Raw genomic sequence first — 18605 nt, 5'->3', positions numbered from 1 at the left:
ATAATCTGAGACCATGATCTCAGCCAAAACCAAGAGTTGATGCTCCACCAGCTGAGCCACCCAGGCAGGTCAGCCCTGAGGTTTAGAAGATGCTGTTCTTTGCTGGTTGGGAGCACATGGGACTTTCACTATTGGTTCACCAGGTATGAACTTGGTAGTGCCACGGTTCTAGTAGTTGTTCTGTGCTAAACTTGGCTTCTGCAGCCCCATCTTAGAGAGCTCAGGAAGCTGGCAGGACCAGTCTTGCCCAGCACTCGATTGCAGGCAAAAGGCAGCATTTGGGTCAAAGTACCTTTGCTGACAGACAGCTTCTCAAAGAGGAAAGGCCTAGAGGGAAGGAATAACTTCCAGGACAGTCACTCTAATCATGGAGACAAAACAGTAGTCAAGACCTCAGTGGATGGTAGTGGGAGAGGGACAATTCTCTACACCCACTTACTGTTCCTTGGCAGAATGACAACAAACTCATCTTGGAGAAGCCAAAATCACCTTTCTTTCTTGCCCCATACTTCCTGAAAAGATGCATTAACAGAGTATTCTTAAAAACTTAACAAACTGCAAAGAGTCTATTTTCAACTTCCACTTTCGTTCACCAGCTTAGAAGCAGCCAAAAATATTAAAGTTACACCGTGTGCTGATTTTCCACGGTATCCATGACTATTCAATTAAAATTAAGCAAAATCTATATAAAAGTAATAAATGTTTTCTGGTTTGGAGGACAAAAATAAGCCTTATACCTGTTTGTAATTGCTAAGGATACTTTGTATTTGATTCCCATCAAATAGACACGAAGTTAGGACACAAGGTCTTTTTTAATAACAATATATCATAAGCAATTTCAGGGAACAAGAGTATCAAACTAGAATTCTCCCTGTTTGAAAATGGCTTATCCATAGCTTGAATGTTCTACTCCAATGCTCCTGTGGTTTAGATACACATGCTGATAAAAACAAGAGTTTAGTATGGGAGGTTGTACCTCAGAACACCTCAAAGCATGCCAAGTTGGCTTTATTTAAGATAACACATTTACAAGAGGTTGCTGCTAACAGAAATGTTGTTTCGGGAATCAACTTCATCTCCACCACATCCCTTATGTCTGACTAACTCCGAATTTATCGAAACCTGTGATTGGGCAGGACACCTCCACCTGTGAGTGCAAGTTGGTTGAAGTTGGCCATGTCTGAAAACAAATCAAAGAGCTGCAATTGTCAAGCAGAAAACATGGTCTTTGAAAGGAATATTCTCCAGAGGGCCCCTCCATAGGAGAGGTAAACATTGCCAGAAAATTCCGAGATCCTTCATCTTATTTTCCTTGTAGACTCATTAACACCATCTGCCAAGAAGGCACTTCCCGGAGCTCTCATGGCAGAACAAGGGGGAGAAGAGAGTTAGTATGTAAGACTGGAAACAGAATTTGTCCCATAGCATCAGATCCTCTGACTATTTTCTTCTTTTCTCTTGAATGGTATGAAAGAATTTTCAGTTCTTTTTCTTATCACTAACATCATGACCTGAGCCGAAATCGAGAGACAGACGCTCGAATGATGGAGCCACCTAGGTGCCCCAATGTTGAGCATAATTAATTTACTAGTGTCCCCAGCTTCTAACTTCTGTCCAAATTTGCCACCTGTCAGTGCCTAATGCCTAGAAATTCTGATCTCATCATGCCAAGGAGAGACTCAGTGTTACTTGCTCATCTATAGACATCCTATCTTTCTCTGAATTTTCACATTTCTGAGCACTTAATGCTTAAATAACATAAGGTCCTACACCCCCGTGACCAGGCATTTGAATGGAGAGCATTTTTAAGTTCTACTGTGGCAGGGACAAACGGGGAGAAGGTTGATAGGCAGAGAAGGGAAAAAGAGGGGACCAATACGGAAGCTAACACGGTGGGTCCGGGAGGACAGTCTCTGCCCCTCCCCCCACACTGGGGAAGAAAACTCTCCCTGTCACTGTGCCTCCCTGCGGGAATGTGTGCTCTCCTGCATTCAAAGTCTTTGCTTGAGAGCACTCAACCCAGCATGACAGTGGGCTCTGGGAAGGAAGAACCCTCCCTGGCCAGGGACAGCGATATGAAAAGAAGTCCTTTCCTTAGAAATGTGTTTGTTGTGTTTCTTCATCAATGTGTATCTCAAAAGCCATTTAGCACTTGTAGATGTCAGGATGAGCCCGTGACTAGCAGCTCCAGCTCTGCCTGGCTGACTTTCTCACAGAGCAGATCCCTTTATGAGGACAGAGAGATAGGATCCCTTGTGCCAACTGCTGCTTGGTATGTATGTGGCTCTGATTCAGTGTCTCTCCATGGCTGTGGGGCTTAAGAGATGCCCCTCCATTTCCCTGAGCAGGTGTGATTTCTGTTTACTTTACAAAATACTTTGTTTTTAGGTTATCTTACCCCTTCTTGGATTTTGTCTCTTTCAGGTTAAAAATTACTTTTGGGAAGTTGCATTTTTATTTTACAAAAATCCTTCTGTTTTAGTTGTCTCCCGCATCAAAAGTAAAACTGTTACACAGGTTTCTATGTGTACATTATGCATTTTTAACCTCCTGGGATTCGCTGGCTTACAATTCCCAGCATTCTCCGCTGCTTGGATGCAGTGTTTTCCGTGAGACTTGACATTGAAGGCCATACTCCTGTGCTTAAAGCCTCACCACTTTGTCACTCCCTCCCTCCATGTGGCCCTCCATAGGGTAAGTTGCTTCATATGCTGGGGCAAACATTGGCTAGAGATGATTTTGGTTTGTAAAACTTTGGGGCACAATTGTTTCTTTTCAGAAAAAGCCGGAGGAGAAATGGTGCTAGTACTAGCTAGAACCATGTAGATTTCATTATAACCATGCAAACATCAGTAGCTTGTTGCTTTCAAAAAGGTAGTTATACTACTCTTGAAAATACACAGCCTAGCACAGGATAGTTGCCCAGTAAATGTCTGGATGTTCATGAACAACTGCATGGAAAAAAATCAAGCTGAGTTATCCCAATGGTGAGTCTGTTTTCAGTCCATAGTCAGACAAACACTGTTATTTTATCACATCATTATTGCCTGTCTGTATCACTAGTTTGAACATTTTTATTAAAATGGCCCCTTGAGGGCACCTGAGCGGCTCAGTTTGTTAAGCATCTGCTTTTGGCTCAGGTCCTAGGATTGAACCCCACAGCAGGCTCCTTGCTCAGTGGGGAGCCTTCTTCTCTCTCTTTCTGCCTGCTGCTCTCCCTGCTTATTCTCTCTCTCTCTCTGTCAAATGAATAAATAAAAATCTTTAATAAAATAAAATGGCACCTTTGGTTAAATAATCAGCTTAGTCAGAAATCAAACAAAGCAAACATTTAACCGAAGTGATTATTTTTACACAATAAATTCAGATAATTCCTCCAAAGCAACCAAATGTATGTATATACATACAACCTGAGTTTGATTTTTTAAAATTTATTTGTTTTACCAGTTTGGGGTCATCACAGAATCTTTCGTCATTTTTTTTTTTTTTCCTGTCTTAGAAATGCTAAAGGAAAACCAAATTAGTCAACTGGGCAGATACATTAAAAAGAGGTCTTGCCCCTTAGGAAAAATCAAATCCCCAACTGTGTGGCTCTCCACAGTTTGTGGGTTTGCAAGCTGTCTCTACCTGTTCACACAGTTGCAGCCCTCTTGGTCCTGTTGTAGTCACCCTCTTGGGAAAGAGTCTTCTCTCTTGTCTAATAGCTGGTAATCCTAGAAACTACTCATTTCTGGATTTCTCCAGACTTCTCTGAGAATGTTCAGCAGCAGCAGACTGGCTGCCCCAGCCATCTTGAGAGAATATCTAGGTAGGAAAGGGCCTAGCTCTGCACCTGGAGGACGTGGGCTCTTGTCCATGGAGCCCTTTGCCCCCCGTTGTGCTCCATAGGTGGGAGCCCTGGGTAGGCAAGTAAGTAAGTTCGACCGATGAACAATGGGTGTTGAGTGTTTGTGTTTTTACCAGAAAATGTCTGTCAAGAGTTAGACAACCCAAAATGTGTCACAATTAGTACCTGACAATTAACCTCTTTTTCTTTCCTAGGGAATGCAGCCGGATTTTTGGTGAAGACGGTCTGACATTGAAGCTCTTTCTTAAAAGAACTGCTCCCTTTTCTATTCTATGGACTTTGACTAATTACCTGTATTTACTGGCTTTAAAGAAGCTGACAGCCACGGATGTCTCTGCTCTGTTCTGTTGTAACAAAGCCTTTGTCTTCTTGCTGTCGTGGATCGTGCTGAAAGACAGGTTCATGGGAGTGAGGGTAATGGCACACTTGATTTGATGTGTGAGGCCACCTATGATCGTAAATCCTTGGCATCAGGAGAGCTCCTCTGTATCATGGAATTTCTGTCAAACTTTCCCCATTGGTTCTGAGTACAAGTTGGAAATTGAAGATGCATTAGGACACGCAGGCAATTACAGTATCATGAAAGGATAAAGAAAGGCTCTCCCTTGGGCAGTCAGCTGATTTCAACAGGAGGCCCAGAAACAGACCAGGGAAAATAAGTTCTTTTTTTAGAATTAATGGTGTGATCAACTCCTTCTGTCCTCAGGAAAGAAGGGTCTGAGAAAATTAGCCACCTTAAAGGTTATGATTTTTTTTTTTCAATCAACATATGTTGGGACAACTCCCTCATGGTTTCCCTCCCCCCGACCCCAAGATGGATTTAATTAACATTGGTGTAAGTAGATAAGGTTCCCAAACAGTAATTAAAGTCACTGGTAATGGCACAATGCTGTTAAAAGTGGCTCTGTATCTTGGGTGACTAATCTAGAAATGGAACGAAAAGCAACAATTTGTACTTTGGGGTAACAAATCCTTAATTGAACCATATTAAACTTCCACCAGCCACTTCAGTTCTGAGTTTATTCCTTTCAGAAGTAATATGGATTTGAAAAAAAAAAATCATTTTGTATTCTTGTTCTAGGTTAGATTGATTGAAACCCATGCAGCTCTAAGGAGCCAGATCTCATTCGTTTAACCTGGCACGGCACGCCACCGTGATGAAAATATTGAGAACGTAATTCTTTAGAAAGAGGTATAAATGGAAAGCTTTTCCCAGAAGATAAACATCACACACTTGCTATTCTCTGAAAGAGAAGTCAAAGACTGGATTTGAAACATATTTTTCTATCAAAATATTGTTCCTCTTACAATGATATCAGGTCTCTGGCCCCTTAAATGCTGAAATGAATACTAGAGAGAAAGTTGATGACATCCATTAACCCTTAAAACATTTTTTTAATAGGAAATTCTGGTTGTATCTTGGGAGATGTTGCTCGGAAATTTAGAACTGAAGCCTGACATGAACCAGAAGTAGAAAGCTATGGTAGAAGACAAGATGAGAAACCCTGAACCAGGCCATGATCCATTACCATCCCCAGTTGTGGTACCACACTCTCCACCATCTAACTTAGATTTGCCATCCAAAAGGTTTAATGTTTTTATATGGAGAACACTGGTACTGACTGCTTACCATCAGGTACCCTGACCGGTCCTTGAGAGCAGGGACCATCCCTGTATTTGCTTACTGCTCCATTCAGGATTAGCTACATAGTTTGTGGGGCCCAATGCTAAATGAAAACACAGGGACCACTCCATTTTTTTTTTTTTTAATTTTAAAGCAGCTTTATTTTTTCCCCCAAGTTTTTATCTAAATTCAAGGTAGTTAGAAACGAATAAGATATTATACATTGGCTGATTGAATTTAAATTTAAAAATACATAAATAAATTCAAGTTAGTTAACTTACGGTGTAGTATTGGTTTCAGGCGTAGAATTTAGTGATTCATCGTTGCATATAATACTCAGTGCTCATCACAAAAACTGCCTCCTTAATGCCTATCACATTTAACCCATCCCCCTTCACACACATGGGCCCCCCATCTAGCAACTCTTCTTTGTCCTCTAGAGTTAAGAGTCTTTTATGATTTGTCTCCCTCTCTGTTTTTATCTTATTTTATTTTTCCTTCCCTTCCCCTATGTTGATCTGTTTTGTTTCTTAAATAACATAGCAACAGCACAGCATGAAACCAAGGGCAAGGCCCTTCTAATCATGGGACCCTATGCATCTGCAAAGGTCATATGTCCATGAAGCCAGCTCTGCCTCTGTCTGTAGCACCTAGAATAATGCAGGAGACAAAATAAAACTCAGTGATATTTGAGGATATACTACATAAATTCATGCTTATGAGATCTTTCTCTTTTCTATCTGCCATCACCATGGATTACGCATGAGAATTTAGAAGGCCTTGCCAGAAGAGAGGGAAAAAGAAGAGATTTAGGGGCTTTTCTGCCCTTTCAATGGCATCTGAATACCAAAAGGGAATCAATACCTTCACTATTAGATTTACCAATGAGAAAATCAGTTGTATTAGAGTGAATGAATGCATTTAAACAGGGTACTTACTCTTGCAAAATGTCCTATCAAAAGAGGTTCAGTGTTTACTTGAGATTTAAAAAACAACAACAGCAACAAAAACTCAGCTGTGTAACTTCTATTTAAATCACACATTAAGGAAATCTGCCTAGAGACTACAGACCATCACTATTCGAAAATTGGCATCTCTAGTGGAAGGGTGGTCCCCAATAAGTTGTCCACATCCTCATTCCCAGACCCTGTGAATGTGACCTTATGTGGAAAAATGGTCTTTGCAGACATAATTAACATAAGGAGGATGAAAAGAGTAGATCATCCCAGATTATTTAGTTGGCTCTAATTCCAATAGCAGATACCCTTATAAGAGACACACACAGGAGAGACACACAGAAGAGAAGAAGGCAATGGGAGCGCAGAGACAGAGATCGGAGTGAAGTGACATGGCCACAAACCCAAGAAGCCTGGGACGGCCCCCAGATCCTGGAGGTGTCAAGGAATGTATTCTCTCTCAGAGCTGCTGTTGGGAACATGGTTCTGCTGGATTTGAACTTCGGGTCTCCAGAACTGTGAGAGAATAAATTTCTGTTGTTTTCAGTCACCAAGTTTGTGGTAATTCATGACAGCAGCCTTAGAAAACTACTACAGCATCCGTAAGTAGTAAGACCCAATAGGGGAAAAAAAAAATCATTACATATCCAATGAGTTGTATATATTTGTTAATAAGTACATACGTAAGACATCATAGATAGCAAAATGGTAACATAAATGTCAAGCATGGTGGAAGTCATATAGTTTTCTTTTTACAAACCACAAAATGCTTTGCTCCTTACTGGGAAACATGAGGAAGTGTTTAATGCCATGTTCCAGAAGAACGTCAAGGTATAATTTTGACGATGCGTGTAATCAGGCCATGGGATAGGAAAAGAACCACAACATCTTCAGCATTTTGCCTTTGACAGTCTCAGCAATTCTGTTTTTTCCTGAGACATATTGAGAACATGTGTAATTGGGTCATCTGAGAAATTAAAGGAGAGCTCACAGAACACGGACAATGTAAATGCCATTTTCATTGCCTACATCCAGACAGATCAAATTAGTGCCTGTGCAGGCCACCTCACTTGGACTAGTCTTTTGTTTTGTTTTGTTTTGTTTTTAAATAGTTCAAGTGCTGCTTTCGGTCATCAGATTACAATTTGTATATTTTACTCACTCTCAGGCTTCAGAAGTTTAGAGATAGATTGCTTTTGGATTGTAATTTTCATTTGACCCAAAGGATGCTCGCGTTTAAGATGATCACATTCCTTATTTCTATTTTTCACATCCAAATGACACTCTAGACAGAAGGAAGGATGCTTTAAGTTATAAAATCAGTTAACATGTGTTTCTCTGGAGCCCCAGTTGGCACAAGGTAATTGCTCATGGAAAACAAATTCTGTTTTATGAATAACTTATTAATAATTTGTGTCCTTAGAATATTGATTGTATTATCAATGGAAAGGTAATTTGTTGTACATTCAGTTTGCTATCATAAAATCATTTCAGCCACTTCGCTGGTAAATATTGGTGTGTTAAAACCTCTTTCATGAGCAGTCGATTACAGCTGATAATATGACCATCCCATGGAAATTAGTAAACTTTCTAAAAAGACCTTTTTTTTTTTAATTGCACAAATGTTGGTGAGAATCCAGCTCTTGCAGCTTTGAAGTAGGGTGTTTTCCCATCTTCAAGATCCTGTCTTGTTTAGCTAGAGCTCTTCAATTCCTGAAAAGCCCCTTAATTAAAAAAAAAAAAAAAGTTCTCTTCAAAGAAAATGAACCACTGGCTGGGGATTTTCTCCTCTGTCACTGGTATTGATTGCAGTCCAATCTGAAAAGTAACTCATCTTTTAGATCTTGTCCCTCTCTTATTTTTTAAACTGTTAATTGAAAATTTCTTTCATTTTTAAATTTGCTTGAGTGGAGGGTGGCGAATGGTTCAGCAGACCCCAAACTTCCTTAGCAGATTTAGGAAATGAATTTGTGTCTCTTTGGCTTGACATGCACATATTTTTCTAGCTGTAATTGGGTCCTATGCAGCTAACTCTCCAAACTGTGGCTCTTTTGGACACTTTCCAAGATCTACCACGGACCAACTAGGGTATGTCAGTTAAACGGAATCTTTCGCTGCTTAACCTGCACTTCTCTGAATTCAAATTGGGCTCCAGAGTGCCCTACATCAGGACACTGGAGCTAGGCTGTTACTGACTTGTGCCAATACTATGCATTTAGAGAAGAGTCAAGATAAACTTTGGTTTCCACCCTGCCTTTGGTTGACATTTATGTTGTAACTGTGCAGTTGTGGGCCGTGCAAAATCCTCTATCCAGAACCTTCATGCTTCCTGGAGGAGGCAGCAGAGGATGGGTACTGGCATTCATCCTTATCGTCCCCCTCTTGGCAAGAGAAAAATTCGTGAATACAGGGGGAGAAAGCTGAAGTGGAATGCTCTCCAATTTTACCCCCCGCAAGGAATCCGTAACCCCTTAACAAGATACCATCAATAGATCTGCTCTATCCTCCAGACACACCCTTTAGTTTTTCCATCTGGCCGTTCTTTCCCTCTTTTCTGTCCTGGTCTCCCTTGGAGATCATTTTCAGATGGATTTTATTCACATAAAAATAGATGTGTGTTGAGAGGTGGCGGGTGAGAATCTTGGTTTGGGGGTCTGCACAACTTGGTTCGAACTGTCTGTCCCCCGGCACCCTCTGCGCGCGTGCATACACACACACACACACACAATCTGTATGGCTATACTCTGTCCTCTGCCCACTTCTTTCATTTCTCACACTTCAACTCTTGTCCAATTTCACTGGATCTGAGGAAAACAGATGGTTCACCTTCATGGAAACTTAGATGTAGCATGTGGATAAGCTTAAGGATTCTGCATAGCCTTGGTTTTCCTTGAAAATGGGCTCTATTTAAATAACTCAAAGAGAACAAGAATGATCATCAGTGCAGTTCTCACCAGCCAAGCTATTAATGTGTATCCCACCTTCAGCTGGACATTTAGTCTTGGACTTGAGTACAGCCCTGCCAGCAGCGTACCTTTGAGGGTCTCCACGCTAGAGGCTGCTGTAGGCTTGCTATTCAGGGATCCATTGTGAGTCAGGGGAGCTCCTCCATGCTCACCCAAATTTAGAAACACTGTTCACTAAGGCAAAATAAGGAAAGTTATTTCAGTTGCGATTAGAAAGAGAAGCGATTAAAGGTTCACTTCAATATGCTGAACCCTAGAAGAGCTGGTATCATTACGCAAATAATAATTCTGGGCACCATTTTGTAAGTGGGGGAAGCAGCGAATGTAATGAGGCTAGTGAACCCTCACAGAGATCAAGAGAAGGGCCAGACCCTTGTGGTTTTGAAGGCCTGAGACATAAATAAATAAATAAATAAATAAATAAAACGACGAGACAAGAAAAGAAAACAGCCAAAAGCCAGATGTTCCTCTAGCTTTTATGTGTACAGATGAATCCTTTGAGAGGGGACAGAAGCCTAGCTTTCATGCAGGGTCACATGTGGTCAATAGCACAGTGACATTACTGAATGTTTACCTCCAGAGCCATCTTTGGGCTTGAGGAACACACTCAGCCAGCCTTATGGTGCCCGTCTGATTAGCTCTGAATGTTGACAGGAGGCTCTCAGAGGGGGCTGAGCCTGTGGAGGAAGACAGCTGGCTCAGGAGGAAATGTCCCTTAAGAGATATGCTGGGCAAATGAGCTAACAAAATCCTCTTCCTCGGGGTACTTGCCCCAGGTGGGCACACCATGACATGAGAGGCCCGAGAGGTTTCCCAAAGCTGAAAATTAGGCTTTGGCATTGTTGTGGTCATTATGGTTACGAACATGCTCACCCGAACCAGATTCAGGGAATGGCAGCGGTGAGTCAGTCTTCTGTCTTATTTAGACACTCTGGTTGGTTATAGGGCTGGAATTGGTGTAGGTTGGGAGGAGAGCCACAGAGGGCACATGAGATGGTGTCTTCTCAGCAGAAGCATCCCTCATCTGGATGCTCACATGTTCAAAGGCATTTGAGGGGCGGGCGCTGTCCCTATGTAGGTGTAGGTGTGCACATAGGAGCACTTCTGACCCAGGATTTCAGGCACAGGCTTCCGGCAGGCACATGTCCCATGTCCCAAGCCCAAGAAGAATCATTTTGTGTTTTTTGTTCAAAAGAACAGACTATGAATCCTTCCTCGGTAACTGATCAATTCTGAAAATACCTGTGACTCAGATTTGTGCTTACACTATTTGTTTTCTGAAAATTCAGAAAGTATCTACTCTGCAGTTGGCCAGTGGTGCCAAGGAAAGCCACTCTGGGATCATCTGAATGACCACTCCACTAAGCCTCCCCCGCACCACCCACCCACAGCCATTTCCCTGCATTTCCTAGAATTACTGAGCTCTCTTCCCTGAGTTCCAGCTGTGTAGATAAGAAACACATCGAACATGTCTTAAAACAGAACCACAGAAAATTTGTTCTGTTAGATAGTTGTGAAATTTAAATTAAAAATGTGGAAAATAATTTAATTTATCTTTTCCTCCCAGGAAACCTATAACACCTATAAATTGCTGTTTATACCATAGAGAAGAATTTTTCTAACATCTCAAACATTCAGATTTTCATGCTTTGAGAACTTAACTAACTACACTGTCGGCCCCCCCAATGTGAAAAACGCTCCTCTCCATGAAGGCAATTGGAGGAGACCCTGCTATAATTGATATGTCAACTTAAGTGGTCCAGCTAATATTTCCACAAGCACTTGAATATAAAATGTAATGGAGCTCTTTAAAAGGCTCATCGCAGTTGTAATTTTGAATTGCTATAAAATTTATAATCTTTGTCCATACCCAATTCCTATCTTGGGAATTTATAATAGACATAGTACATGTATATATTTTTACTAAATGTTGACTCAGAAAAGGAAGTGCTTCTAACTGAAGCCATACCCTGGGGGGGTAATAGTATTAAATGGTCATTGCTTTCCAGACAGCATTCTTGCTTTTGCCTTTTTTTTTTTTTTTTTTTTGGATAGACTGTTTGTTTTCCCAGTTTCCTAAACCTAGAATTCTATATTACGCCTAACTGCATAAACCCAGATATTATGTATTATAGAATAATTTTAATAATTTTAAATATGAAGCAGTACATCATGTTAAAGTTCATTATGATTAATACTGTATTCTAATAACCCTTTCTTGATCTGAACAAGAAAACACAACTGAGACTTGGCCGAAAGAAAACAAATATTGATTCAAACGTAATTGTCCTACAAGCTCAGTCTTAGGAGGGAAATCTGCTTGCGGACCTGAATACTTTGACCCATGAACATTATTTAAACACGAAAGCAAATCAGAAAATGCCAGTGTCTAATGTGCCTTTTCATTTCTCTGAAATCAGACTGCTCAGAGGATCGTTGCAGGTCCTGGGCTGTACTATAAGTCCCCAAGTTGAAGAAAATGATCGCCCTCACAGAATTTCCAGGTCTAGATAACGCCCTCCCCATGTTTATTTATGAGTCTCTTACTTCTTGTTTGGAAAATTTCCTTGACACCTCGTGGTGTGTGTATTAGATTCTATTCCCTCTAGTGAGAGGCAAAGCTTAACTAGAACACATGCCTGGGAGCTTTACAGAATATGATATTCACTCAGCAAGAGAAACGCCTCCCATCAAGCAGCCTCCTGGAAAAACGCTTTATGAAGACGGTTTTTCACTGCTGACATGTCAGCATCTGTTCTCAAGTACTCCTGCTGTTTTTCATAAAGGATGTTTAGTATGGAGCTAAGACTGAAACCAACAGTGCACTTGCTTTTGGTGGTCATTAACAAAAGAATTGCTTTAGTAGCATCTAAATTCTATGTGTCATCGCTATCATACTCTTCACTGGCCTGGAGGGAGTCTACAGTCTCATGTTGAAGAGCTCCATTTTGTTGTAATAAATAATGCACTAATAATATTCGGAGGTGCCAAAAAAAAAAAGTCACATATGCAGAAGAGCTATCTTGGAGGAATTGATTTATTTGGGAATACTCAGAACTGAACCTTAACAAAGTTAACCGCCAGGTGCCTATATATTTCTTGCAAAGTTACATACATCTTGGTTAAAAAGTCAGTGAGACTATTTCACAAGGAAATGACATATTGTTCCCCATCCCAGGGGCTGTCATTGTACTGTTTACTATAGCTTTGAAATGTTTTCCAGTGGAATCAGATCAAGATAATTTCAGAAACGGGTGCAAATCAGCATTTCACTAAGGGAGTGGACTCCTGTTTTGAATAGATCCAGGATCATATCAATTTATATTAAACATTATTATTTTAATCAAATGATGAATATTTCACTTTATACAGTTAATGCTCTAGAGTAATGGGATAAGTGTATCTTTTTGTGGTTAATTTGCATGTAAATCAAAGGAAGAGCTAGCTTCCATTTGACACACTAATGGCCAGTGCAAACTCAACTCCCTCCTTATAAATCACTGGGAGAGATGGCACGCTTTCCTTTTTTCCCCTTGGCCTAAATTTTGTCTCTTAGCTGCACCAATGTTATGTCTACCTAATCAAGTCCTGTTTATGTGTCAATCTTCAAAATCATGCATTGATCTGAGGAGCAGATGAAAATGTATGCTGAATTGTTTGAAGCAAAAGAATACACTGTAGATAAAAATGCTCTGGAGGATTAGGAAATCCTATTAAATTTATTTCACCAACATGTGTATTAATCTCTAAGAAGTTGAGCTAAAAGATTAAACTGCAAGTACTAGCCCTTAATTAGAATGTGAGCAGCTTTTATATTCTCTGTCTGGATGTCTCATGAGCATACTGATTTCTTGTTAATACTGACCCTTCCTGCATTGAAACAGAGATGTACGAGAGGTAATTGGGTTTGAGGAAGCATTTAGCAACTCTCATGAAGTCTTCAATTGCTTGCCCTGAGATATGGAGGCATCAGGGGTTTTTTTAATCTCTTTGTATTCTATTTGACAGATAGTCGCTGCAATCATGGCCATTACTGGCATCGTCATGATGGCATATGCAGATAATTTCCATACGGATTCGATCATAGGTGTGGCATTCGCAGTGGGCTCAGCCTCTACATCTGCATTATATAAGGTATGTTGTGCCTTTTTTTAATGTCATTGGCTGTCATTCGTAGCTTAAACTCAAGTAATAAAGGAAGCCAGGACAACGAAAGTCTTGGCATGAGGAAAAAAAAAAAAAAAAAAAGATGGTTTAAATAAGACTAAGTACCATTTACTGGGTACTTGCTACATGCTGGGCACTTGCCAGAAGTTTTCACCTGTGTTGACTCAACTTTCTGAGGCACAGGCACTTACCCCCACTTTCCAGATGAAGAAACTGAGGCTTAAAAGATTAGTAACTTGCCCAGGGGCATACAGCCAGGAAGTGATAGAAAGATTTAAATTCTGACTGGCCACCTCCAAAGCCCATGCTCCACACCTCTGCCTGTCCACAGTCATCAACCAGTTGCAGCAGGGGCTGAGAAGGACCCCCTCCTCTCTTTAAGGTTCTTTATGTTAACTGCCTACAGTCATTACCTTAACCCAATGAGGTGTAAAAAATTACAAGAAGCTGTCACTCGTGAGCTGACTGCTACGTATTAACCCGAAGCCACAGGAACTTCTGTTATTAGTGAAACGAAGGGCCTCCTTTCCTCTCTGATGGATACTCTGGGTCTGCACTATGTACTTACCACTCGTTCTCTGCTGGAGCTGCCACTTTTGAGAGCCAGCTTTGAGGAGGTAGCTAAGGCACTGTTCCACTTTCACCTCTCTTGGTGTTTCAATGAGAAAACGCTCTGTGAAAAGCAGGAAACGCCCTTCGCATCCCTCCTGAGTGCCTGTTCTGATTATTCACCAACACTGTGGCTCCGGGCTCCGAGGGCACTGAGTCTATTTCCATATTGACATTTCCTGGCCCACTGATTCTGTGACTGGCTTGACAAGTTTTCACTCAATTGCCATTAGTGTCTAACTGGCCCCCAACTGAAACTCCTCTGAAGTGTCTAATGAGACCAAAGAACAGCACGTGGTCAAGTTCTCTTGATTCAGTTTCTCAAGAGAAAAAAAATAAGTTCAGTTGAAATTAAAAGCAACACATGGAATTGCTATGTGACTGGGATGGCTGTCTTTTCGAGAGAATTCTCCTGACCATGTCATAGATGTACTCATCCTGGGAGCAGTAACATTTGAAGACACGCATAAAATCAAATGTGCGCCGTCGGAAAGATCTGCTTTGTTCTATGTTGTTTGAGGATTAGTATAGGAAGCAGAAGGGTTATAAAGCCAAGAACTATCAACTCGACCCCTGGCTCCTCCTCAGCCCAACGTGACTTTATGTTGGCCATTCATACCTCCTTGCTACCTTCTTCTGTACACAGATTTATATCCAGAAAAAAAATTTTTTTTAATCTGGAGAATAAACAGAGTATTTGTGAAAATAAGTTAAGCTCCGAGAGAAAAGTGCTTATAAATCCAAGGCATCATTATTACATCTCTCAACAACATAATGATCGTCTCTCTGTCTAGTTTAGTTTTTGGTATCTGTCAGATTATGGGTAAAATGAATCCCATCCTTGAGGGGAAGAATTGACGGCATCTCAGCCCTAGATTTTCCTGGGTTTGTCTACACGCTTAGTTATCATTCACCCTATACCCATCCCTGATGGTGGTTAACACAGTGCCTGCAGTTGTTTCCAACATCGTAAGGAATTCATTTTATGGCATTTGCTGTTTCATGTGAAGACAACAGGGCATCTTACTTATCTCAATGGCCCATTTACTGTCATGGAGACGGTGGGGTAAGAAGAAATAGAGGATAAACTTTGAGTTGGTCAGTTCATTGTGTAGAACTTGCCTTGCTGCTCTAGCCAAGTCTCTAACTGTGTGGCTAAGGAGTTTCTTTCCCAATCCAAGGTCTTGTTCAAGATGTTTCTTGGAAGTGCCAACTTCGGTGAAGCAGCACACTTTGTCTCCACGTTGGGTTTCTTCAACTTGATCTTCATCTCTTTCACCCCGGTCATCCTGTATTTCACCAAGGTAGAGCACTGGTCATCATTTGCAGCTCTGCCGTGGGGCTATCTCTGTGGGATGGCCGGGCTGTGGCTGGGTAAGTGGCCCTGGGTTTTGCCTTCCATTCCCTACATCATTTTTGACCTTTCCTTGGATTAGATAAATGAACATAGTAGGGTTATTCCCTTGGGAACCTTTGTCTTCTGTTTCCCGAACTTACTTAAGGTTGGCTAATGGTCAGAAGGTTCTCTGCAGGCTATTGCTTGTATAGATCAGAGATGTTCAACTGGTATATCTCTCACGAAGTAAGGTGTGAGCTAGAGGCCTAGACCACTCCGATCACCACTGGGCTTCAAACAGCCTTGTCCATTCTTCATGTTGTCCTGTATGATGTCACTGTGTTCCAGCATAGCATGGTGCACCAGGCAGAGGGAGAGAGGAGATGGTACATTCAAGGTGCTCAGAGTGGATCAAAATGGCTGGAGCACCAAGTGCAGGAAGAATAGGGAGGAAAGAAGGAAATGACATTCTGGAAAGAAACAGGTCATGAAGGAGCTGGAAACCCATTAAAGGGAGTAAATCCATTTAAAAATCTTTAAGCAGAGGTGACAGGCTCCCATCTGCATTTTAGTCAGCCAGCTCTGGCTGTGTATGGAGAATGAATTTGAGATAGGAAGCCCTCAGCAAGCAAGAGAAGGCAGAACTGGACTTGGTCACCCTGCCAAGTAGGTTGTGCCTAGTCGGTGACCAAGAAAAAATCACCTGGAGTCTTTTTAATGTTCTCTCTCCAAATTCCCCAGACTCAGGGTGGTCAGCTGCACCTGAGCAACCAGGGGACTGTGACTTTCCAGCTGTGCTGCTTCTGTCACCCACTGTAAAAGGAGCCTGAAAAATAATGAGCCCACTCTTGTCTCCCTAAGCCTGTGAACAACAGCACTGACTACATGACTCAATGTCCCTTTACTCAGAACCAAATAACTTTCATTCTGCTCCTCTGTCTTCACCCTTCCCAAGGACAGCCCCCTCTGCCTGATCCCCATTTTCCCACCACACTTGACCTGCGGGATGTCTGCCCACCCTCAGCTGATCTTTTATCAAGGTGGCATAATCCAAAGCAGCTTTGCAGTTCCTGGGAGAAAACCATTGGTCTGGTTTTCATTCCCACAGAAGCCTTGGGTTATCTTTTCTCTACTTTGGCCCAGGCCCCTAAGCAGGGGGTGAGACCAGAAAAGGATCAAATGTTGATTGTTGATCTTTGAATTCTACTTTTGAAGTCGAAAGATATGTAGTTATGACCTTTCATAACCTCTGCTAAATTGAGTAGAAATCAATAGCAGTATTTCCATAAGACCCAAACATCCTAATTAAAAGTGCCTCGATAATTTCCTGGTCAAAATTGTGTATGCATGATCTCCAACTTACTGCAAAGTAGCCCTTCACCAACATATGTCCCTTGGCTTGGTCCATTCACCTGACATGTCTGTGTCCCACTGAAACTTGGGCGAGGCCTCATGCTACAGATAGCATATTGAATTATATATCCTTGTCCTTAGGTTGTCAGAAAAATGAGTAAGTGTTCTACCTAAAGAACTAATTAAAAACAGACAACACATTTCAGTGAAGCCACCTGTTTTTTGCTGAGTGGGAAGGGCTCAGTTCTCACCCAAATACCAGTACTTTCAATCTGCTGAAATAATCCAGTTCAGCCGATAAAAGAGCAGTACAGGAGATTAGCATAATCTGTGTAGGATTGAATACCTTCCTGACTTGCTGGAGTGTGCCATATTTGACTCCCTGAGTCTACGGAGAGAGTTGAGGGGCTGGAATAGTCATTCCCATTGTAGCTCTGCCATGAAGGAAAAACAATTATTAACTTTGGAAGGTCCTCTGCCTTGATTGCCACCACTATTGTACAATAATTATGAAAGAGCCCATGTTTTATGAAAGTTCAACCCACTGTCTCTATCTACCAAGTACAAGTGACTCCAGATAACAAAGTTAGTGGGCTTAATTAAGGCAGGGATTATAAATAGCAGTAGAAGAATAAACACTGTCCTGGAGTAGTTCTAGAACCATCTTTGGTTCCTTAGAGATATAGGCAGTATGGTTGAATCATTTACATACAGATCTCTCTGAATTGAGGACCATTCCTAGTTGTTAATATTTGTTTCTCTAAACAACCCCTAAAAGAAACACAATTGAAATCCATTAAAATAATGCTATGTAGGGGCACCTGGGTGGCTCAGTGGGTTAAGCATCAGAGTCTTGGTCTCAGTTCAGGTCCTGATCTCTTAAGACCCAAACATCCTGATTAAAAGTGTCCAATTTCCTGGCCAAAATCAACCTAGCCAGGAACCATCACAAAACCCAAATTCCGTGTGGAACCTACTTGAGATGAAATGAAATAAAATAATGCTATGTAGTTTATCATTGTTTCTCTTTTTTATCATAGTTTTTCTTTCAAAAACATATATTTTTGATCATTTTTGTAGGGGGTAGATGATTATTTTATATTTTACTAAAAAGATCCAAAATATTAATTCAAATATATCTAGTTATACCTTCCTTTGGTTCTGTGGCCCTGCCCTTGGATAATCTGTGCACAAATCAGGATGTGGAAAAGAGCCCTGGGGTTCAGTGCATTACACTGAACACACTTTCATTTGCCTGTATGATGCTCACCACGAGGAAAAGGAAATAAAACAGCATAGGCCATCCTTGGATAGAGCTTCATTTAGGCAGTAACAGGAGAGCCTTTTCATTATCCAGGAATATGGCGTCATACAACAAAGTAACAAAGGGAAAAAAATCCAAACTTCAAACAGTCCTCTGCTCCCAACCTCTGGCTGGCCCCAGCCTGCCTTTATAGTGCTAATAAGCAGTGTCCTGAATTGATTGTTTCACTGCTTTGGATTTGTTCTAAACGCCCTTTGCCAGCCAACTGGCAAGAGATCAGGCAGCCAAAGTGACAGAGGAGAAAAGAGAATAGACTACTTCAATCGAGAAACTCGTGCATCTGGCTCCCAAATTAGAGGATTAATTGACCAAAGGTGCGGACTGTGTAGAAGGCAGGTTTAGCAAAAACACTGGTTCTATTATGTGAAGAAGGAAAGAGCCCAGCAGATCAGTTTGCCTTCATCCTCTGTATCCTCCTGTGTT

At 41.3% G+C, this 18605-nt stretch overlaps 1 protein-coding gene across 3 annotated transcripts in view; it reads left to right on the top strand.

Annotated features, from left to right (window-relative positions):
* SLC35F4 (solute carrier family 35 member F4) overlaps nt 1–18605 on the top strand; it is a 236571-nt gene that overhangs the window by 215302 nt on the left and 2664 nt on the right. For 2 of the 3 annotated variants that reach the window (XM_059371292.1, XM_059371290.1), the window contains exons 4-6: nt 4042–4261; nt 13402–13527; nt 15351–15543. In XM_059371292.1, the coding sequence (XP_059227275.1) occupies nt 4042–4261; nt 13402–13527; nt 15351–15543 (539 nt within the window). Of the gene's footprint in view, nt 1–2424; nt 2695–4041; nt 4262–13401; nt 13528–15350; nt 15544–18605 lie in introns of all 3 variants that reach the window. The other variant, XM_059371291.1, reaches the window with a different exon arrangement.

The sequence above is a fragment of the Mustela nigripes genome, chromosome 13 (assembly GCF_022355385.1).
Source record: "Mustela nigripes isolate SB6536 chromosome 13, MUSNIG.SB6536, whole genome shotgun sequence".
In the NCBI taxonomy this organism is placed as follows: domain Eukaryota; kingdom Metazoa; phylum Chordata; class Mammalia; order Carnivora; family Mustelidae; genus Mustela; species Mustela nigripes.
The sequence above is the reverse complement of the archived record's forward strand: the minus strand, read 5'-3'. Positions and strand labels throughout refer to the sequence as shown.